General features: G+C 44.3%; 1 protein-coding gene across 3 annotated transcripts in view; it reads right to left on the bottom strand.

Annotated features, from left to right (window-relative positions):
• Window positions 1-2,487: 2,487 nt before the first annotated feature.
• The window catches only part of BASP1 (brain abundant membrane attached signal protein 1), an 80,109-nt gene continuing 58,253 nt past the window's right edge, over window positions 2,488-24,343 (bottom strand). For 2 of the 3 annotated variants that reach the window (XM_083357744.1, XM_083357745.1), the window contains exon 2: window positions 2,488-4,174. In XM_083357744.1, the coding sequence (XP_083213870.1) occupies window positions 3,443-4,165 (723 nt within the window). In that variant the 5' untranslated portion in view covers window positions 4,166-4,174 and the 3' untranslated portion in view covers window positions 2,488-3,442. Of the gene's footprint in view, window positions 4,175-15,367; window positions 15,585-24,343 lie in introns of those variants that run through there. The other variant, XM_083357746.1, reaches the window with a different exon arrangement.

The following is a 24,343-nucleotide window of genomic DNA, read 5'->3' as shown; positions in this document are numbered from 1 at the left end:
AAGCACGTAAAAATGCAAGTAGAAAAATAGGGACCACTACGGTGGGAAGGTAACAGCGTTCCGTGCGCCTTTGGCGTCTAGTCATGCCGGCCACATGACCATGGAGTCATCCTCGGAAAAACACTGGCTCTTCGGCTTTGAAACGGAGATGAGCACCGGCCCCTAGAGTTGGAAACAACTAGCACGCATGTGCGGGGGGAACCTTTAACTTTTATGCAAGCATAGAAGTGATTTGCTTAATATATTGTGTATGCTTGACTAAATGTCATTTAGGTGCAATCCTCCTTTATTCCTTTTATCTTATTTATTAAGAGCTACTGTATCTGGGCCACATTTCAGACAACCAATAGATGATAGCAAAGAAATAGACCTGTCTATATCTCTTTGCTGTCATCTCATGGCCCTCTGGAGTTTGGTAGACCAGATCTCTATATTTATATACTGTATACTTCCAGAACAAAGAATGAGAGACCTGGAAACCTCAGAGGCTACCTAGTCCAATCTGCTGCTCAGGGTTTGATCCCCTGAAACAATTTCTAGAAATGGTTATCTAGTCTCTGTTTAAAAACCTTCATTTAGAGGGAACATACTACATGAAGCTGCCCGTTTCACAGGTTTTACAATCAGGAAATTACTGTATCTACTTGAATCTACTTCCCTGTAGTTTCAGTCCTTTGATTCCGGGCTTGCCATCTAAGGCAACACAAAACAAATCCCTTCTGTCTTTTATATGCCAACCATTTAGATATTTGAAGATTATTTTCATGTTTTCTCCCAGACCTGTCTTCCAGAGAATAAACATACACACTTTTATCCAGTGTGTCTCAACCGTGGCTACTTGAAGATATGTGGATTTTAACTGCCAGAATTCCTGCTGGGTGGGGATTTCTGGGAGTTTTGAAGTCCATATATATTCAAGTGGCCAAGGGTGAAAAACACTGCTTTAATAATTCCTCACAGGATTTTAAGTCCCATCACTATCTTGGTGGTCCTCCTCTGAAGACATCCACATTTTATTACAATATGTGATTTTTCTTTTAGTTAGTAAAATATCTACACAGAGCATGGAGCAGATTATACTTAATTAGTTTTGTCTTATGCTAGAATTAGTGGCTCTTTCTCAACTTGGAGCCCTTTATGTGTGTTAGATTTTGACTCCATAATTCTTTAGCTAACGAGACCAAGAGAAATAGGTCCACTGTGCCTTCAAATATCAACTTTGGAAAAGCTAGACAACAAACTCCAGATATAGGCAACTGAGACATAATTTTCCATGCAATGAACAGATGGACTGGCAAATGATGCTAGTGAGTCAGAATATTCACTAATGATAACAGCCACATTGCTCTCATGCAGTGCCCATGCAGGATTACAACAGTATCTTTGGTGACCAGTCTTGGAAGTTCTGTATCACTAAAGAAATCAAATATTTCAGAGTCCAAGAGTACTTTTCCATACCATGGGACAAACTAGCTACCGCACTTCCTTCTATACGAAAGCTCTTAGTTGGTTTTATTTATACAATGGATCATAAAAAGCAGTTCCTCCTGTAATTTTGGTTTCTGACTGTACACATGTTTTCTCTTGATTTCCAACTCTCCCAATCCATTCTCAACCCGTTTCTCTCCTGCTTTGCTTTGTCTTTATCTCAGCTTATCTCTCTTCTTTGAGGGCCTGTCTCAATCTGGTCAATATTCTCAATAGCTTCGACTTTGCTAAATTCTGACTTGGAAAAGAGACACGAGGTTTCCTTTTAGAGGAACGTACCAAACTGCCAACCTTCTGATCGACAAGCTTAGCGTCCTAACCCACTGAGCCACGCGGTGGCTCAGTGGGTTAGGACGCTAAGCTTGTCGATCAGAAGGTTGGCAGTTTGGCGGGTTGAATCCCGAGTGCCGCGTAACAGAGTGAGCGCCTGTTACTTGTCCCAGCTTCTGCCAACCTAGCAGTTCGAAAGCACACAAAAATGCAAGTAGAAAAATAGGGACCACTACGGTGGGAAGGTAACAGCGTTCCGTGCGCCTTTGGCGTCTAGTCATGCCGGCCACATGACCACGGAGATGTCCTCGGACAAGCGCTGGCTCTTCGGCTTTGAAACGGAGATGAGCACTGGCCCTTAGAGTCGGAAATGACTAGCACGCATGTGCGGGGGAACCTTTACCTTTACCAGAATTTGATAACCAGAAGGGAGGGAGGGGTCCATACTGTGTCCACTAACAGTTTTATACTTTGTACTCTTTAGTTTGGTGAGGCTATCAATGCATGATAGAGTGAAGGTTTCGTTTTCCTTGTGACAGAACCTAAATTGATTTGGGCAGAGGGAAAAAAAATGACTGGACAAATAGCACCCAGTTTGGCTTCTATTCCTAATCTGGGTCTCTCTGCTTTTAGTCCATCACTTTAACCATTATACCACACTGGCTCGCTACTAGCGAGATAAGTTAATCTAAATAAAATTGCAGCCGCTAACACCTGAGATGTTTTTTAAATTATTTAACTTTTATTACTGTTGCACCATTTATACAATTACATATAATTTCAATGCATCCATTGTACATTTTGCTTTTGCTTTTGTTTATTTCCAATGAGAGGTGACTTGGTGTCTGTGACACAGAATGGAAGAGAAACTGGAACTGCAATGAACGCAGATATTTTATTTTATTTTTTCATTTTCACTGACCAATAAACAGAACTACAGGTGCACTCAACCACAGACATGCATTAAACTCGTCATGAGAAATCTAGGTAGGCTAAGTAGGATGAGAATGCTTTTTTTTTAAACTATTTTTTTTTAACTCCCAAAAAATATTTGGGGAAGAAGAAGAAGAAGAATTGCAGGATTGGCATTGCGGAAAAAAAAATGTTGACAGCTACGTGAGTTTTGTCTGAAAGTTGCCATTCGTCCACTGCATAAAAAATACAAAATGATAAAGCCTGTAAATAAAATTTTTAAAGAACCCACGAGAAATACTGCTTTTATAAAGGTTTGATTGGTGTGGCACTGGCCCAGAAGGCAGAATTAATTCTATCATTGCTCCCCCATCCCTCCTAAGAAAAAGGAAGGAAAAGATAAAAGTGGAGTGCGTTTAGAGCAGGTCAGGAGGAAGAGGAAGGAGAAGAGAAAAGAGGCATGCTGCACTTTCAGACAATCTGGGTTGTCTTAATGAAATGCAGAGATTTATTTATTTTTTTTGGAAAGTTGGCAGAAACTATATTAGATATTTCCCCCCACAAAAATACTATTTAGATTACCCCATGTCAACCATTCCCCCATCCCCCTTAACTTAATGGGACACTGCTTGCTTGCTTGTTTTCTTGGGCAATACAGTTCAGCTACATAACAAGTTAGTAGAGCTGGGGGGGGAAAAAGATAATTAAAAAAAAAGACACAGGTTGTTTTTAAGTGGTTAATTTTGTTTTGTTTTGCAATAGGCTGTCCGATTTAATCCTTCACTGCTATGGTTTGATCCGAGTTTGCCGCCGGAGCTTCAGATGCTTTCGCTTCCTCTGGCGGGGCTGCGGGCTCTGAGGCCTTAGGAGTAGAACTAGGGGCTTCTGTTGTTGGCGGGGTCTCCTTGGAAGAAGGCGCAGCCTCGTTGCTGCTGCTGCTGGGTTTTGAGTCTGAAGCTTGGGCCACATCACTTTTAGTTTCCGGGACTGCAGGAGCCTCAGTCTTTTTGGCTTCCCCTTCCTCTTTGCCCTTGTCATCTCCTCCTTTACTAGTAGCCGTGACCTCTGAAGGCTGGGAAGCTTTTGCATCGCCACTGAGCTCTGAGGATTTCGGGGTGTCGCTGCTGGCTGGAGGAGCATCTGAGCTTGGCTCCTCCTTAGAGGTTTCAGTGCTCTTCGGAGGCTCTGCTTTTGTGTCGCCCGGAGTGTCTGGCTTCTCCGGCTCGGGTTTCTTCGGTTCTTCTGGGCTGACACCTTTCTCCCCTTCCTTCTCCTCTGTCTTGTTGGCAGCTACCTGGTCATCCTTGTCTCCCATCTTGTCTTTATTATTCTCTTTCACTTCGGCGGTCTCCGTGGTGGTCTGCTGGCTTGGCTCATTCTCTTTTGGAGCCTCCCCTTCCTCAGCGGCTGTCCCCTCAGCCTTCTTGTCTTTGTCTTTGGTCTTTTCATCATTCACATTATAACCCTTCTTCTTCTTGCTCAGTTTGCCTCCCATGTCAGAGCTCTGGAAATGAGAAGAAGGAGAGGGTCATCCTCCAAATAAGGTTACCAGTAAAACGAACACTAAATTACTTTGTCCTTCTTACACAAGGTGCAAGAAGCAATAATACTAGAATAAATAGAGAAGAGGGGGCTGCATCCAGACTAAGTTTCTCCATCATGTTTTTGATCTCACTAAAATAAATGAAGTAAACTAGTCATCGATAATTCAATCCCATTTCATAAAGTATTAGTAAACAAGATGTGTTTCGGTCATGTTGTGCTTGTCAATGCAACCTGCTAAACTATAAACCAAGTTCATCCACAAAGCTAAACCCAAAGCACATTTAGGCTCAGTAGGATATGCAAACTCAGCCTGCATTTTTGAATGCAATCTAGCCATTTTATAACTGAAAACTAAAAATAATATTTTCACTATGGTCTTGGACTGTACCACTTGAATTGCTAGTGGATTTAATTTTTCCAGAAAGGGGAAATTATTACATCTATTTATGATTATTAAAAACATCACTTCATAGAGTAAATAAATGCAGATCCCTGGGCCCAAAATATTGCAAATATTCTATAGAGATACATTGTCATGGTTTTCTTTAAAATTGTTTCTAATTTAACAAGAGTCTCCATTATAGATTTGTCTCTCGGCTTTGGTCATAATAAAGTATATTAAGTTCCATTAAAGATTTATTGCCCAATCCAAAATGGCATTTTCTAAGAATGTTTGGAGGTAGATCTACACTAGTTTTCCCCAATTTGTTTCCTTTCTACAACTCTTAAACCTGGAGAGCAGTAGTGTTAGAAGACTAGCTCTCATATATCTCTCTTCCTCTCCACAATAAACTTGGTCTAGTCAGTGGAGAAATAAAACACCAACCAGGATCCTCTCCCTTTTCAAATGTCCTGTGATACAGACATTTCCTATGTTATCTATATACCATTCAAACTATTTCACCTTAATATAGCAAAGGAAAATTCCATTGCAGTATAAAAAAGAGCAACTGCTTACATTTTGTAGGTTTAAACATATACAATGATATTCAAATGGGAATGGGCAATCTTACCCAAATCCTGAAAAAAAAACCCTGCTTAATTTATCTTCATTTAATTTTCCCTCAACATTCCTACAGATGTTTACTTTCCATGCATTCCAAATTGCATTCCAGGCAAATGAATTTCATTCTCTTATTTCATACAGACATTTTTCATCTATATTGGACAATTTCCCAAAACTTCATGAAATTCTATATATTATAGAATTGCAGCCACATGTCATATATGTGTACATGCTCCTTGCCTTGCTTCTCCAGAATGTCAACTTCACCGTTAACTTCTCATTGAAATCAGAGAACTCTGACATAATGTCAGTTAATAAACCAGGGAAATAAGTTGGATCAGCAGAGATAAATAGGACAATGTGTTGTAGCTGTGAGCTTTGAACGACTGTTGAATTATAACTTCTGGGCACATTAGTTCATGTGTGTTTATTCTTTACTACGTTTTCTGTAATTTAGAAGAGGAACTTGTGGCTTTCACCTTCTCTGAAAGATTTGCTTAAGAGCTCATGGTTTGCCCTTGCGTGTCTACCCATGTTTTAGGAAATACAGATTTTCACAAGCATTCATGACTAATATAGCTGCTTTAGAAAAAGAATTAAAAAGGTAACAGCTTACTATGAAAGGTTTTTAATAATGCACTGAATTTAAAATGGATCCCACATCAACCCTTCCAAAAAGACACCTAGCCCACTTTGATCAGGAGAACGGTCGCTAAAACCTAACAACGTTAGTGCCATTCCATTTCATCGATGTGGGTCACTGTGAGTTTATTGCATAAAGAAAATAACATGTTCATGCCCATCCAGTCACATTTCACTTCACCGCAGTTTTTGCAAATCAGCAAGGGCAATGTATTAAACAAAAGCGAGTGTTATATTTGCTTCCAGATAGTCAATCCCCAATTAAGCCTCTATTTGTTTGCCTGGCAATGGCTAGATAACACAAACCAGCTTTTGTGCAAGGTGCCTATTTCTTCCCTACCCTCCCCAGTTGCTCTCCCCAAAACAGGATGGTCAGCAAAAGCACGTAGAGTCCGCGCTGCCAGAAGATACTCCGCACCCTGACCATAAGTTATATCATTATATTTGAATACTACTATTTTTTTTCCACAAGAATAAAGGGCAATCACACATTTAACCGAGATAAAAAAAACAATCAGCTATGGGGGAGGGGTGCACTGAGGGGGCACTGAACATCTACCTGCTATTTTGTTCGTTGTTGTTGTTGTTTTTTGAATGACCAATGAATTAGGCAGGCTCAGTTTTGTCCTCACCCAAAATATATTTCATTTCTACTCCATTCACATTTTGATTTCATCTATTGATTCTACTAATTAGGTCCTGTTCAATGAGCTCAAATGTCCTTCTTCTGCCAAGCAACAATGAACTCAATGTTTCTAGCTGGGAAAATCCAATGTCTGCATGCAAGATGCATTTGAACGGGGTGGGGGTCTATTGAGTCAGAAACAGAAAATGGAATAACCTGGCAGGGATATATTTCTGGCCACCAAGCACTATAAAGCTGGAAGGATACCACTTCTCTAATAATTCCACAATGTGGTCTGAAGAGAATTCACTTCCCTCTGTACTTGAACAAAGGTATTTTCACCACATATGGATTGCAAACGTCCACTGAGAAATATTAGGATGGGGAAACTACACAAAAATCTGGAAGAAGGTAGTGACAATACCCATGTGTGCAGACATGGGTAATCTAAGGATGGTACCACACCTTCAGCTCATCTCAATGCAAGCACAAGAAATACACAGTGTCAGAGGGTGTGGAGGATTGTTGTCATCTTCAACCCACCACCAACCATGATAATGCACCTTTTTTGCCTGGCCTTTTTTTTAAGCTCTGTTAAATGAAAGACTTTTCATCTTGTGTTGGTTCACAAGCTCTGTGAGCTCCGGTTTTTTTGTTTGCACGCTGCCCTTTAATGTCTTGTAAGCCAACCTATTCCACTCTACTCTATTTGGCTACTGCATCTATGGTGTGAGTATTCTCACCTTTCCAGCCCCTCGTTGCTGCCCCTGACTTTTTTTCTTACAAAATAACTTCTTCTGTTGTTTTTTTTTTTTTTCATTTGGGATGAAACAGTGAAACAATTGGACCTGGCTTAATTTTATTTAACAAGCTGAATTAATAGGAAAGTTGTTAATTTTCTTTCTAATCCTAGTGAAAGCAAGCATAGTAAGAAGTGTGGTACTTTTTTTTTCCTTTTAAAACAAGCAAATTGATCCAGGGAAGAGTAAGGAAACAGGGGGAACCATTAACCAAGCTATATAAACATCAAGAACACCAACCTCCCACTGAGGCAGGGGTGGATACAGATTTCAAAATGGCTACTGTAAAGGAAGAGGTAAAGGTTCCCCTACACATGCGTGCTAGTCGTTTCCAACTCTAGGGGCCAGTGCTCATCTCCGTTTCAAAGCCGAAGAGCCAGCACTTGTCCAAGAACATCTCCGTGGTCATGTGGCCGGCATAACTAGACAGAACGCTGTTACCTTCCCACCGTAGTGGTCCCTATTTTTCTACTTGCATTTTTACATGCTTTTGAACTGCTAGGTTGGGGAAAGCTGGGATGAGTAACAGGCGCTCACTGTTACACAGCACTCGGGATTCGACCTGCCAAACTGCCGACCATCTGATCGACAAGCTCAGCATCCTAACCCACTGAGCCACCGCGTCCCTCATGGCTACTGTACATATGGGCAATTGAAGTCCTTTTTACGGATAGGATTTGATTTCCTAGTCTCACTCACCCTGTTGAAGCCAGTAACGGTCACTACCTGAGACCAAAGCAATGTTAAGGGATTGAAATCTAGAAAGGATTTCTTAAACTGCCTTTCCCCCCCCACCAGCTGATTTACCCAGGGAGGCAAATGGCTGCAACGTGGATAGCACCTGTTTTAATTTATTGTTTAAAAGTATATTCTATAATTGCCATTTAAAAAAGTGTAAAACAAAAATGAATATTGCTGTTTTGTTTATGCATTCAATATAATATAGGAAGTCAACCCTGGTAGTATTAACTAATTTATGATATATTAACCTTCAACACCTAATAGATACACAACAAATTAGCCCAACATGTTCAACAGATGGTGTCCTTTCTGTGGAAGAATAATTGCAATAATCCCTAGTCAGCAGTATTTTTGCCCATGCTAATGAGGATCAGAAGAGCCGTAGTCTCTAGACATCCAAAAGGCAACAAAGTAGAAATGGCAATGCCGATCTCTTCCTTGTATCAAGTGTTATGAAAAATTAAACCAGCCAAAATCTGTGTTTCAAAATTGTCTTCAGTCATTTAAGGATGCTAACTAGCACATTTTCTGCAATGCTACCATCTTCACTACCGCCAGATTCACACTCACTAGTGCCCAGTTACAAAGAAAGAAAGAATCCCCCCCCCATTTTTAATAAACCAGTAAAGGCAGTGCCTTGGCAAAGGTACAGGTGGATAGGCACTATTTTAATCAAGAGCACAATATGAACAGAAAAAGTTAAAATCTGTCTCCTCTCCAGACGACAATCCTAATCTTGATTTAAGATCCTGGTGTTACTACTTAAAAAACACCAGATCTACAAAAACCTTTTCCCAGCTCCTATTTAATGCTTAACCTCTTGGTAGTGAAAAGCAAGAAAATCACTGCTGTTAAAAAGCTGCAGGATTAAAAGAGAAGCATATTTATACCCGTACTCTATTGACTAAGCCTACCACCAACTTTTCAATAAACTGCTGACTGACATGGGGTACATAAACTAGATAAACTTGCCTAAGTGTATAAATAAAAGTAATTTGGTAAGCTGATTGGATGGTCACTCCTCCCACCTTGTATTGTATCACCTTTGTGGTGGAAATGTCTGGAAAAATCACTGAAACATTCCTTTTAAACCAAGGGAGCGTATCCTGCAAATCCTAAGAAGACCTACAGCAGCAATGTCTACAAGGCAGCTTGTCCTGTCTTACTGCTGTACTAAGAGGACGAGAACAGCTCTTGTAACCCACTCCTAAAAGTAACGCCGTCTTTAGGACTTGGGGGGGTGGGTCCTGCTTATACACTTAATCCATCGGCCAATTGTCACCATGGAACAGGAGGCTTCAAAGAGTTCTCTGAAAGATTTTATATCAGCTTCAGCCGATTTGGCAAGGGCAGCTGTAGACCAAATTTTGCACGGAGTTTAGTGCAAAAAGTCGCTGGAGTCACTCCAAAGTCCAAGTGACAAGTGAGGAAGGCAGGCTAGGCCTTCAAATTACAGACATGCCTAATTAAGAAAGAAGTGCTGAGGCTTCTTGGCACTGCATTTTTCAGGACTTCGGACCAGTGTGCTGGAGAAGAAAAATGGTTTTCTACATTTCTGCTGTTTTGCCTTTTCAAATCCCTTATGATGAGGCAAGGAGAATAGAATATGGGACTACTGGGGGTAATTATAGATCCTGCCAGTAAAACTGAACAGTCATCTAAGCTTCAGGTTAGCTAGCAATCCTGTCTGAAACATAAAAGTTAAGAAACAGTTCCCTTCCTGTGGCAATTTCCTGACTTCTGTTGTTGTTGTCCTTCCTCTGGTTTGCTCTCACTTGTTGCTTGAGAGACTTACTCTTTTCACATATTCCTATCCCCACTCCCCACCACATTTTCATTTAATGTCCTAACTTGTCACAAACTGCTTTCCCCACACCAAGCCTTTCTTATTTTCCAGTCTTTTCACGTGGTACTTCCTTGTCCTTCAGAAAACCAAAACCAGCGTGATGCTCCAACTTTGTTAAATTCTAATTTCAGCAACTGCTGATGCAAAACTTTTGACAAAGGGAAGAGGGTTTATTACTACATCTGTCACGAGCCAGCAGGAGATCATCTGCGTGTTGTTACATGCACAGAGCCAGGCACATCCTGTCCAAGAATATATTTTTAATTATTAACTGCAAATCCCTGGTCAAAATTCAAGTTACTCCGTTGGAGGATCACTCTGAAAAGTGAGGAAAGGATCACTCACCAGAGCTGTAAGGTCAAGTGGAAGGCTTGTGGGGGATTTATCCATTATCACAGCCTGCAAGAAAGCATGGATGCTTCAGCAGCCATCACAGTGAAGAGAGCTGTCAGCAGCTTTGTTGCAACAGGGAAGCAAATACCAAGATCACCACTTGACGCAGTTCTTTCTATACAGGCAGACCTCGACTTACCATGGTTCATTCAGTGACTGTTCAAAGTTACAGCAGTACTGAAAAAAAGTGACCGATGACCATTTTTCACACAACCATTGCGGCATCCCCATCAAACTTCAGACACCCTGGCAAATGACTCATCTTTATGATGGTTGCAGTGTTGTGTGGTCCTGTGATCCCCTTTTGCAACTTTCTGACAAGCAAAGTCAATGTGAAAGCCAGATTGACTTAACAGCCATGTTACTAACTTAAATCAACTGCAGCAATTCACTTACCGTATTTTCCGGCGTATAAGACGACCCGGCGTATAAGACGACCCCCTACTTTTAAGAAGTTTTTCAAGGTTTTTTTGTCTTATACGCCGGAAAATACTTACATGCCCTGCCCTCCCTGTCCGTCGCAGAGGAGGCGAAGGCCCGACTGGCACCGCCGGCCCTCCCGCTGCTCCCGCGCTTCTGCCGGCCCCCGAGGTGCAGCGTTTCCCGGGTGGCAGGCAGCGCCGGAGGGCAGCTGCCACCCCGCCACGGCCGGCGCCCCTCCTGCTTCCCCCCCAGGCCTTGAACTTCTCCCATTCGGCGCAGGGCAGGGCGGCTCCGCCCGCAGCCTCTTTTTCATGTGCCGCTTCCCTCTCACCGTCGGCCGAGGCGCACTCGGCCTGGGCTCCCGGTCCCTCTTCCCGGCCGGCTTCCCACCCTGACCCTCATGGAGCTGGACTGGGCGTGCAGCCTCTCGGTGTGGCTGCTTTTCCTGGGCAGCCTGGCGGTGCGGCTCCTGCGCTCGGACCTGTTGCTGAGCCGGCGGCTGCTGCTGCGTGTGGGGCTGCTGGCCGTCCTGCCACTGCCCCTCAGCGCCGCACTCACGGCGGCTGCCTGCTGGCTCGTCTCGGCCAGCACCGCCCGGCGGAAGTGCAGCATCAGACGGGAGCAGGACTTCCCTGCCGGCTCCCGTCCGACGCTCTTCCCTCTTGAGGCAGCATCCCCGAGGACTCCTTAGGAGCGATGCTGCCTCAAGAGGGAAGAGCGTCAGACGGGAGCCGGCTCTTCCCTCTTGAGGCAGCAGGGGGAGGATGAGAGAGGGGAAAAAGTAGAAGCGGCCGGTCCATCTATCGTGCTAGAAAAAAGCGAAACAGCGGCGAGGCCCCGGTCAAACCAAACTTAGATCCCGCCCTTTTGCCAGCGCACGATGAAACTGTGCAAACTCCAGGCACAACTCATCCCTCGCCGACGGGGGAGTGGTAAGGATTGGCCAGTGCGGCGCCTGCGGTATTTCACCAGCGGGGAAGGCACTAACTCGAGAACCAGGCGATGCTCCCTGCAAATTTTTTTTAGAAAACCTCGTTATTGGCTCTGTCCTTAAAGAAAGCAAACAAACGCACTCCAGATCAGAGGGGGCTATTTCGCCAGGAGCTGCAAGAAACCCCCCCTCCCACCCGCTTCCTGCACCTTCACTCCTCCAGAGCAGTCCCACAGGTGGCAAGGCCAGGGACTTCCAATGCGTCCCCCGAAGGGAAGCCTGAGAAAGCAGTGAACAGATTACTCTACCCTCCTCCAAGCAGCCGCATCCCACCTCCGTCCAACGGGCCCGCTGGAAAGGAACGCGCCTTATGAAAGCATGCAGGACTTCCCTGCCGGCTCCCGTCCGATGCTCTTCCCTCTTGAGGCAGCATCCCCGAGGACTCCTTAGGAGCCGGGGAGCGATGCTGCCTCAAGAGGGAAGAGCGTCAGGCGGGAGCCGGCAGGGCAGTCCTGCACACGCGCGCACTCCCCAGCTGCTAAGGAGCAGCCGGGGAGTGCGCGCATGCGCAGGACTGCCCTGCCGGCTCCCGCCAGACGCCACCCACTGATTTACCGGCGTATAAGACGACTGGACGTATAAGACAACCCCCCAACTTTTGAGGTGATTTTCATGGGTTAAAAAGTCGTCTTATACGCCAGAAAATACAGCTGTGGCAAACTAAGGTCATAAAATGGGGCAAAATTCAATTCACAAATGTCTCTCTTAGCAATGAAGATTTTGGACTCAATTGTGGTCGTAGGTCGAGGCCTATCTGTACATTGCACTAGGCCAAATGATACTGTAAAATCAATGCGACTGAAAGTATCAACCTTCTTACTCACTATTAAACCATTACTCTTTTCAACATCAGCTTACTGAGCTGGTGTCTAGTTCAGGCATGGAAGATGCATTTCTATACCCACAGCTATTTTGTGACCCTGTACATCCCCATATTATGTCTGGAACTACTAAATTGTAGTGGTACCTTTTCATGCATTTTAAAAGCAAGCAGTAAAAAGAGATGCCTGGAATCTCTTTATATGTGCATATGCAAATATACACATATTTATTTACACATCAAAGTAAGGTCAGGAATCTGTTTCTGCCCCTTTTGGTGTTTTCATCGTATCATTATGATCACATCTTTTCTGGTTCTCAGCAGTTGGGGAAAAAAAACACAATACTGAAAGCAACCAGCTGCAAAACCTTGCCTACACATAAATCTCAATTAATCAGTAATGCTTGCATTCATACATCAAACTAAGCAGTCCATAGTATAAGCTTAGTGCACAGAGTGTAACCCTGATTATTGCTTTTCTCACTTACCACAATGTACCAGTCCTCCAGTGCCTCCATACACTTTTTCTAACTCCAATGACTCCACTATTTATTTAGCGGAAGATTACTTTAATAATTCAATGTAAATTAGTAAAGTAAATATTACTTTAATAATTCAATGTACTATACTGAAAAAATTACCTGTTGCCAACAGGTGCATATATTATTTGTCTATATCAACGACTCAAGTAAAGGCCAGGGAAATCCTCACTTTTTAAGCATTGACAATCTACTTTTGTGAAAACAATTTTGCAGCCCAACCTGTTTAATCTGCAGTTCTTAGCTTACTAGAGAAAACCACCAAGGAAATTACATTATTTTTAAGTCCATAGGACTCCATTATTAGGAAAGCTTTCTGTCCCTGACTGACAGCTGATCACCTCCAAATCTATGGCTTTTAGCCATGTTATTTTAGGATAAGATGCAGGCAATGCAGGCAAATTGTTCTTTAAACGCACTTTCTGCAACCTAGGTTTTGGCAGAGACTATCCATTCTTAAATAATTGCAAACAGGATGGAAAGTGACTGAAAAAACTAAGTTGACAATAGTTCCTACAAAAACCTTAACCCTTAATTTCTTGGGTGAATTATTTTCTGCCCACATTTTAGCTTGCTTTGACAACTACACTATATCCCACTAATTTTCTAAATTTTACTCATGTAAAGTTTGGCGGGTCGAATCCCAAGTGCCGCGTAGCAGAGTGAGCGCCTGTTACTCGTCCCAGCTTCTGCCAACCTAGCAGTTCGAAAGCACGTAAAAATGCAAGTAGACAAATAGGGACCACTACGGTGGGAAGGTAACAGCATTCTGTGCACCTTTGGTGTCTAGTCATGCCGGCCACATGACCACGGAGACGTCCTCGGACAAGCGCTGGCTCTTCGGCTATGAAACGGAGATGAGCACTGGCCCCTAGAGTCGGAAACGACTAGCATGCATGTGCGGGGGAACCTTTACCTTTACCTAAAGTTTCACTCCTTTCAAATATTACTGTTAGCTATAGAGTTCAACCCCTGGAAACAGAACCCTTTATTGGAATGTTCAACATCCCCTGGATGCAAAGTGTGAGTTGTTCCACTATCTATAATTAAATCTGAGTTCCAGATTTAAAAATGCTGAGCTCTAGTTGTGTAGCCTTTATAGGCAAAGCATTCTATTGCCCATCATCCTTGAACCCATATTTGTCTTCAACTCAGATCATTGTCCCTCCTGCTTTTATTAGAAATTAACAGGCTCACAACAGAATTCATTAGGAGCAAAAGAGGAAAGTATTTGTGTGCTATCACAATGTAAACTCCAACCATTTTGTATATCCCTGCAATATCGCAACAAACATATAAAAGAGTGAGAGGATACTATGTAATGCTGGTCTTATCATTTGCCCTCCTTCGTAAATTGTTCCATTCAAACTACCCGTAGAATGGAAAATGGATGGAAGGGTATTCTTCCAGCAATTTTCTGTACTAAAGTGTACCTCCTCTTACAGATTATATCAATGCATCCTTGTGCAAAAGAACTAACTATATTATGCTTACTTTTATGGGTATTAGTTGCGGGTCTGTATGTATCATTTGGTGCCCATACTAAATCCAATTGTAACAATTAACTATTATTGTTATTATGAGTAGACACAAGTCTTAGTTTTGCATGTGGGGACTGGAGGCTAAAACATATAGGGAATGGTTGCTGGAATTGGGTATGTGTAGTTTAACGAAGAGAAGGGTGAGGGGTGACATGATAGTAGTGTTCCAACATCTCAGGGGCTGCCACAAAGAAGAGGGAGCCAAGCTATTCTCCAAAGCACCTGAATGCAGGACAAGAAGCAACGGATGGAAACTAACTAAAGAGAGAAGCAACTTAGAACTAAGGAGAAATTTTCTGACAGTTAGAACAGTTAATCAGTGGAACAAGATGCCTCCAGAAGTGGTGAATGCTCCAACACTGGAAGTTTTTAAGAAGAGACTGGACAGCCACTTGTCTGAAATGGTATAGGGTTTCCTGCCTTAGCAGGGGGTTGGACTAGATGACCTCCAAGGTCCCTTCCAACATTATTATTATTATTATTATTATTATTATTATTATTATTATTATTATTATTATTATTATTATTATTATTATTATTATTATTTTCTGTCCTGAATACCCAAAGGGAAGCAATTAAACATTTCTACTTCTACATAATAGCTCAACTCTAATTTGTCCACATACTAGGTTTTCTAACCCATATTTCTGACTAATGATAGTTGGTTGCATAATTTTCAACAACCAAATACAGGTTTGCCACTAAATAGAAATAAAAGCTTTGAATCTGTTTCCCTGTCATGAACAAAAAGGAGAAAGCGGTACAAGGAATACATCACTGCTCACCTTCAATATCGCTGTAAAAAACCAAAACAAAACACCACATAGTTCCTACATCCTGGAATTAAGTCTCGGAAAAATCTTCTCTATTATCATCAAGGTAAGTTTTGTTTCCAAAGATGTTGATGATTCAATGGTAATAACAGCAATTATGTGACATAGAAAGGAGACTATCCTGTTGCATGTGAAAAATCTTGTCATGATTGTAAGTGTATTTTTCAATCATTTCCAATTTCAGCTCTAAAAGCCAGCTCATCTGATGATGTTCTCTAAACACAACAGGGAAATAAAGATTATTACAAGAAGAAAAAAGCACTTCGAAGTATTCTTGTAATAAGTGTTTTATATATTAATAATAATAAAAAAATGAAGTGGAGACATTAGCAAAGTCCATAAAACATACTAAAACATAATTATAATATCTTAATCTCATTTGTTGTGTGAGCCCCCATCCACTTGGGTAATTTTGTCCTATCTGAGATACAAATTAGTTGATCTGAATGTCCCTATCCAGATATTTTACCTTTTAATTGCCTGTTCTTAATATAATCATGCTGGTATCAAGACTTCATGCTAATGTTATCCAGGAAGAATCTAAAGTAAAGGATCATTCAAACTGTATTACAATGCTTACGTTTTACAGAAAATTATGCCAAGAGTCTGGACTTTTAACAGAGGAAATTTACAAGGACAGGATGTCCCCAGTGATTTCCTAATGAGATATGGGATTGTTTTCTGTTAACTGCCTAAAACATAGGTTACATTTCAAATTCCAGATGCTAGGTGCTATAAAACTTCACATCAAATCAATACTGATTGACTCTCTGTATGTTTTAAAAATGGTTGTTGTTGTTATCTGCAGCAGATTTAAAAACAAGATTACATGTAACTGGTTAAAAAAAAGACAAAATGGAACGAACACACATCTTTTTATGTATTCTCATGACATAATTAATAAATAGGAAAAACCTACTAACTTTAAAAAGCTGATAAGCATAGGAGTTTTTCATACATTCTATTAGACCACCTGCCTGAGCAAATCATTTGAAGGCCTAAAGCTGTGGTGGCACAGTATTGCAGACTAATTCTGCCGACTGCCAGCAGTTCGATCCCGTTCGAATCAAGGTTGACTCAGCTTTCCATCCTTCTGAAGAAGGTAAAATGAGGACCCAGATTATTGGGGGCAATGACTATAAATTGCTGAGATAGGGCTGTAAAGCACTGTGAAGCAGTATATAAGTCTAATTCTATTGCTATATGTACAGTAGTCCTTGACTTACAAGAGCGGGTTGCTTAGGGACCATTCCAGGTTAGAACAGAAGCACAAAAGCTACTTGTGATCCTGCTCCATAGTTCTGACAGCTACACACTATCCCAGTTACCTGGCCACAGTTATATGTTTGGCAACTGGCTCACCTTTATAGCTGGTTGCAACATTATGTGGTCACATGACTGTGATTTACAATGTTTTTTGCTATTTCTAGTCTTCTTTCCCAGAAAAAACCACCCCTAGGAATATATTAACTCATTCACATAATGGACACAACATTCAATGCAAAAAATAAATCATAAAATCAAGTCTGGTACCTCAACATATGACTGTCATGATTTATGACAGAAATTCTGGGCTCCATTAGTCCACTAGCTGTGATTTTATCTTGCAAGTGTATAAATCATGACTGGGACTAAATCCTATCTTTCACTATCTTTTTCTTTCCTTTTTTTTAAGTAAAGGTAGACATCCACCCTTAATTTTGCATAGGTCGATCTCAAATGTATTAAACAAGCAATACCTAAATGAAATTTAAGGAAGAGTAAGATTTCCAGAGGATAACAATTGTACAATATATTTAAGGCTCTTATACTTTCCCATATGTGCAATGATTAATTTACTCACTGTGGGAATTGGATCAGCTTGGAACTTACTTACAGGCAGCTAGTGTTACTATTAGGTTACTAAATAGTACTACAAAAACAATCAATTTTAACCACAGATCTAATGGTGGATCTCTAATGCTTTGCCATCCAGTACAATCCATAATAACTTTTGTTATGTCATCAAGTAAATTTTGGGAATTACATTATTTATGTCAGGCATGACATAAATGACATCATGATGCAAATGATATACAGTATATCATTCTTGTCATTTGCCCAGAAAAAAATATGATTATCATTTCGCACCCCCCATACACGTGCTAAATGGCAAAATTATGACTCAATGAGAAGTGTAAGGTAATTGAACTGTGACCAATGGCTTTAGTGAACTAATGATGGAATAAAAAGGAAGATCTACTGAATTATCCCGCATACCTATCAGTTATCATTGCATATAAACAGAACAGGCATATTAGCAAACTGTCACCTAGAAACCTTGCAAATTTAAAAATGTGAGAATATAAATTGTCTGGCCAAAATCATCTTTTTGCAGATTTGTAAAGAACGTCAAGCACAACATAGTTAAATCTCTTTATTACCGAGTACCAGAGATGAACAAGATAGACAATCTCTCCTCAAAGAATTTGCAAACACTATTTAAGTGAGGAAGAGGGAGAGATTAAAGAGGGAAGGCAGAGGATGAGAGAGAAGGGTAACACGGTATGGACATGATTAGACACAATTACACAGTCTAGGATTAAATTAATTGGCTTCAAAACTCAACTTTTGGGCAGACTTTTATTTAGAAATTCTTTTGCTGTTCTGTGACACTTATTTCCTATTATATATATATATATATATATATATATATATATATATATATATATATATATCTAATGTACTACTCAATGATTTTTCCTATTTTACCTTTAAAAATGTGAATACCGTATATACTTGAGTATAAGCCAAATTTTTCAGCCCACTTTTTGGGCTGAAAAATTCCACTTCGGCTTATACTCCAGTCAACAAAAAAACTTACCGAGGACTTGTGCGCGGCCGAGGCTTTGGTGCTTCCAGGATCGCGCGCACCTCTCCCAAGCCACCGCCATCCGGAGACCTGCCGAAGTTTGGGGAGGTTTGGGGAGGTGCGCGCGCACCTCCCCAAACCTCCCCAAACGTCGGCAGGTCTCCGGACCTCCGTGCCTTGCCTGCCTGCTTCTTTCCGCAGCGGAAAGAAGCAGGCAGGCAGGGCGCGGAGGAACGGAGACCTGCCGACGTTTGGGGAGGTTTGGGCGCCTCCCCAAACCTCGGCAGGTCTCCGTTCCTCCTGCCGACGTTTGGGGAGGTTTGGGCGCCTCCCCAAACCTCCCCAAACGTCGGCAGGTCTCCGTTCCTCCTGCCGACGTTTGGGGAGGTTTGGACGCCTCCCCAAACCTCCCCAAACGTTGGCAGGAGGAACGGAGACCTGCCGACGTTTGGGGAGGTTTGGGGAGGCGCCCAAACCTCCCCAAATGTCGGCAGGAGGAACGGAGACCTGCCGACGTTTGGGGAGGCGCCCAAACCTCCCCAAACATCGGCAGGTCTGCGCGGAGGAACGGAGACCTGCCGACGTTTGGGGAGGTTTGGGGAGGCGCCCAAACCTCCCCAAACGTCGGCAGGAGGAACGGAGACCTGCCGACGTTTGGGGAGGTGCCCAAACCTCCCCAAACGTCGGCAGGAGGAACGGAGACCTGCCGACGTTTGGGGAGGTTTGGGGAGGTGCCCAAACCTCCCCAAACGTTGGCAGGTCTGCGCGGAGGAACGGAGACCTGCCGACGTTTGGGGAGGTTTGGGGAGGCGCCCAAACCTCCCCAAACGTCGGCAGGAGGAACGGAGACCTGCCGACGTTTGGGGAGGTTTGGGGAGGCGCCCAAACCTCCCCAAACGTCGGCAGGTCTGCGCGGAGGAACGGAGAGCTGCCGACGTTTGGGGAGGTTTGGGGAGGCGCCCAAACCTCCCCAAACGTCGGCAGGAGGAACGGAGAGCTGCCGACGTTTGGGGAGGTTTGGGGAGGCGCCCAAACCTCCCCAAACTTCGGCAGGTCTCCGTTCCTCCGCGCCCTGCCTGCCTGCTTCTTTCCGCTGCGGAAAGAAGCAGGCAGGCAGGGCGTGGAGGTCCGGAGACCTGCCGACGTTTGGGGAGGTTTGGGGAGGTGCGCGCGCACCTCCCCAAACCTCCCCAAACTTCGGCAGGTCTCCGGACGGCGGCGGCTTGGGAGAGGTGCACGCGATCCTGGAAGCACCGAAGCCTCGGCCGCGCGCAAGTCCTCGGTAAGCTCCAGGCGGTCACTTGCTTCGCGTCTCCTGAGGGAAGGGGGGGCGACTGGAGCGGGCGTGTTTCCTCGCCTGCTGGGCGACGCGATTTGCCCGGGGAACGCGCGGGCCCCGAATGGCAGCGTGGAGCGAGGAAGCGGACAGCCAGGGCTTCCCTGAGAGCCGCGGCCACACAGGGTATTCCTGTGTATTCAGGCTTGCAAAATGGCGGATCGAGCCTCTGCTGGCGGCAGAGGCTTGCAGAACGGCGGATCGGCTTATACTCGAGTCAATAACTTTTTCCAGTTTTTGGGGGTGATATTGGGGGTCTCGGCTTATACTCGAGTTGGCTTATACTCAAGTATATACGGTATACTGTTGGGAATAAAATTTATACTGAGAGATGAATGAATATTATAAATGGGAAGCTGGTGTATTGTCGACTGAAGTTTCCTTGTGAACTGGAGAAAATAGTTTTGCTTAAGAAAGTAAATTTAAAAAATGCCCCTCATCCTCTCTTCACATATATCTATCTATCTATATCTATATCTACATCTATTTACGTTTACGTTTACGTTTTATTTAATTTATATCCCGCCCTTCTCCCTGGGGACTCAGGGCGGTTCACAGGGCATATAAATAAAAATACAATACTATACAAAAGTTAAAACAGAGATTAAATCAATGCCCAATTAAAAAACAATAATACAATCTAAAATAACAATTTAAAACCCAGCTCCCCCATCAGGCCAGACCAGCCAATTCAAACAAATGGGTCTTCAGACCACGACGGAAAGTTCGGAGGTCCGATGCCGTCCGGAGCTCCACCGGCAGTTGGTTCCACAAAGCCGGGGCACCCACAGAGAAGGCTCTCCCCCTGGGGGCCGCCAGTCGGCATTCCCTGACCGGAGGCACCCTGAGGAGGCCCTCTCTGTGGGAACGCACAGGGCGGAGGGGAGTTGAAGCCGGCAGCAGGTGGTCCCCGAGGTACCCCGGACCCATGCCATGTAGGGACTTAAAGATCATAACCAAGACCTTGAACCTCACCCGGAAGACAACTGGTAACCAATGCAGCTCGCGGAGCAAAGGTGTAACATGGGAGTACCGGGAAACTCCCAAGACAACTCTCGCGGCCGCATTCTGTACCAGTTGGAGCCTCCGAGTGGTCTTCAAGGGAAGCCCCATGTAGAGAGCATTACAGTAGTCAAGGCGAGAGGTCACGAGCGCATGAGTGACCGTGCACAGGGCATCCCGGTCCAGATAGGGCCGCAACTGGCGCACCAGGCGAACCTGGGCAAAAGCCCCCCTAGTCACGGCCACTACATGATCTTCTAGGGTAAGCCGTGAATCTAGGAGGACTCCCAAGTTGCGAGCCCTATCCACGGGGGGTAAGAGCTCACCCTCCATAGAAAGAGATGGAACATTTTGAATGTCCCGGGATGCCGGAATGCACAGCCACTCAGTCTTGTCAGGGTTGAGCTGAAGTCTGTTCCTCCCCATCCAGACCCGAACCGCCTCCAGGCAACGGGACATCACAGCGAGGGCATCACTGGGGTGGTTTGGGGTCGAAAAGAAAAGTTGGGTATCATCGGCATATTGATGATACCCAACTCCAAAACCACGAATGATCTCACCCAGCGGTTTCATGTAGATGTTGAACAGGAGAGGCGAGAGAACCGACCCCTGAGGAACTCCACAAACGAGAGACCTAGGGGCCGATCTCTGCCCCCCTGCCAACACCGACTGCGAACGTCCCAGGAGATAGGAGGAGAACCACCGAAGAACCGTGCCTCCCACTCCCAATCCCCTGAGACGCCGCAGCAAGATACCATGGTCGATGGTATCGAAAGCCGCCGAGAGGTCTAATAGGACTAGGACAGAGGAATATCCCCTGTCTCGAGCCCTCCAGAGATCATTCACCAGCGCGACCAATGCCGTCTCCGTGCTGTACCCGGGCCTGAAACCCGATTGGTAGGGGTCCAGATAATCCGCTTCATCCAGGACCAGAGGGAGCTGATGCGCCACCACACTCTCAACAACCTTCGCAAGAAAGCGAAGGTTGGAGACTGGACGAAAGTTGTTCAATACAGCTGGGTCCAAGGCAGGCTTCTTGAGGAGAGGTCTCACCACCGCCTCCTTCAAGACGGTGGGGAAATAACCCTCACTCAAAGAAGCAGATATAACCGCCTGGAGCCAGCCTCGTGTCCTCTCCCTAGCTGCATAAACCAGCCAGGAAGGGCACGGATCCAACAAACATGTGGAGGAGCTCAGCCTCCCCATAATCCTGTCCACTTCATCAGGGGTCACAGAATCAAACTCTTCCCAGATAACATTGACAAGACCGTCCGTGTCCTGATCGCCTGACTCTGCCCAGCTGGAGTCCAAACCGGTCCGAATCCGAGCGATTTTATCCGACAGATGTTGACTAAATTCCTCAGCACGACCCTGCAAGGGATCCTCCCTCACCTCCTGATTAAGGAGCGAGCGAGTCACCCTAAACAGGGCGGCCGGGCGATTATCTGCGGACGCAATGAGGGTAGAGAAGTAATTACACCTCGCCACCCTCATCGCTGCGAGATAAGACCTAATATAGGTTCTTAACCGCAACCGGTCGGGTTCGGATCGGCTCGACCTCCAACAGCTCTCTAGGCCCCGTTTCCGACGCTTCATCTCCCGGAGCTCTGCGGAGAACCATGGAGCTCGCTGGGATCTGCGCCGGGTCAGGGGCCGCAAGGGTACAACCCGGTCAAGTGCCTCAGTGGCTGCCCTTTCCCAGGTTTCCACTAAGGCATCCGCCGAGCTGTGAGCAATGGAGGCAGGTGGGGACCCCAGCGCCGCTTGGAATCTATCAGGATCCATTAAGCGTCTGGGGCGGTACCATCTAATTGGTTCCGTAACCCCACGGCGGGGGGTGGAAAAACGGAAGACCATCCGCAGGAGATGATGATCGGTCCATGACAGGGGCATAATAAATGGAGAGCCCCCACCAAGATCATCCAACCACCATCTAGATAAAAAAATCAGGTCAAGAGTGTGGCCTCCCTCATGAGTTGGTTCAGAAATTACTTGCGTCAGGTCCATGGCCGTCATGGAAGCCATGAACTCCCGAGCTAGCTCAGATGAGCCTCCCAGGGATGGTAGATTGAAGTCTCCCAAAACTATAAGTTTGGGAAACTCAACCACCAACCCTGAGAGGATATCAAGCAGCTCGGGCAGGGCTGCCGCTGCACGACTAGGCGAAATGTACGTCAGCAGCAAACCCAACTGCGCCCCAGAACCAAATCTCACAAAGAGAGACTCACACCCGACTATCTGAGAAACGGTGGTCTCCCGCGGACATAAGGTCTCCCTAATAATAACCGCCACTCCCCCACCCCTACCTTGAGCTCTTGGCCGGTGCAGCACCCGGAAGCCTATTTATCTATATCTATATCTCTATATCTCTATATCTATCTATCTATCTATCTATCTATCTATCTATCTATCTACACTACCTATGCTCTCCACCCAAGCTTCTTTCTTTTTTTTAAATTTCCTGAACAGTGTGAAGTGCCAGATAGAAGCTATAAAAAGGAAGAGAAAATGGGAAGGTCCTTTACATTGTCAATCTGAGTTTGACTAAAACCTCCAGTCCCAATCTCTACCCATTCCATTAGACATTGTTCAGAAGATTCCCCAGCACTCTTCAAAAAAAATTTCAAAAAGGTAGGGGCAAATAAGCAGACATAAACTTTTCTTCCATTAACTTTTTTAGAATACAACTTGTCTTAGTCTCAAAACCCATATACCAGAAGAAAGATGTTCATGCAGAATTAGTGGCATAAAATGTAGTACTTTCATGATGTCTTACTACATCAGTATTATTTGCGATAACGGAATTCTCAAGTAAGCTGAAGCTGACTTTTCCTGGGATCTATGCCATTATTTCATCATTGCTAACAATGACTGATTTTAAGTAATAGTGCAAATGTTTCTAGACAGAAATGTATTTTATCACTGAATGCTTTCACTGGAGGCCCCCTCTTTAAAATATATATCTTATCCTTCCATTACAATATTCAAAAGTGGCTACAAGGCTCTACAACAGACATATCAAACACAAGGCCCGGGGGCCGGATCCGGTCCGCGAAGTGGTTTCATGTGGCCCGCGAAGCCATCCTGGAAACAGTGAGGGAACGGCCCCCACTGCCTTGGCCCTGGCCCAGAGACCCTCCTTCTGCCAGAGACCCTCAGATCTGTCCCACTCCTTCCCAGGCCCCCATAGGCACCCTTGATGCAAACGATCTAGAGCTGGCCATGCCCACCCAGTAGGCCATACACACTCTAGCCATTCCCACCCAGTAGGCCACGCCCACCCTGGCCATACCCACCCGGCCCCCTGAGGGCAACTGCAATGCTGATGCAGCCCTCAATGAAATTGAGTTTGACACCTTTGCTCTACAATGAAATCCTAGCAAAAGTAACAAGCTTGGTTTGGAGTTAAACCACTAATGCATGCATGCCAAGACATCAAACTTTCTCCAGTGTTGAGGTAGAACCCATTCCACCCACAGACTCTTCTATGTATAGAACAGGAAGCTAAACCTGATTTCAATGGTAGAGATGAAATGCATCCTTCAGTGCATCATGTTAAATCATGTAGAGTCTGGCAGGTGGCATTCAGAAACTACATGAAGTCTGCATGTAATCATTTTGTGACCTCGAGAAGTTTTGCTTTGCTTTGCTTTTTTAAAAAAACAAAAACAATCTTATGGCTTAAAACTCCTGAAAATCTGAACCCCCAATAGCTTGAGCCCTATTTATTTTTTTGAAT

This window comes from Vipera ursinii, assembly GCF_947247035.1.
Source record: "Vipera ursinii genome assembly, chromosome: 3".
Classification (NCBI taxonomy): Eukaryota; Metazoa; Chordata; class Lepidosauria; order Squamata; family Viperidae; genus Vipera; species Vipera ursinii.
Note: the sequence above shows the minus strand (reverse complement) of the source record. Positions and strands in the feature narration are given on the sequence as shown.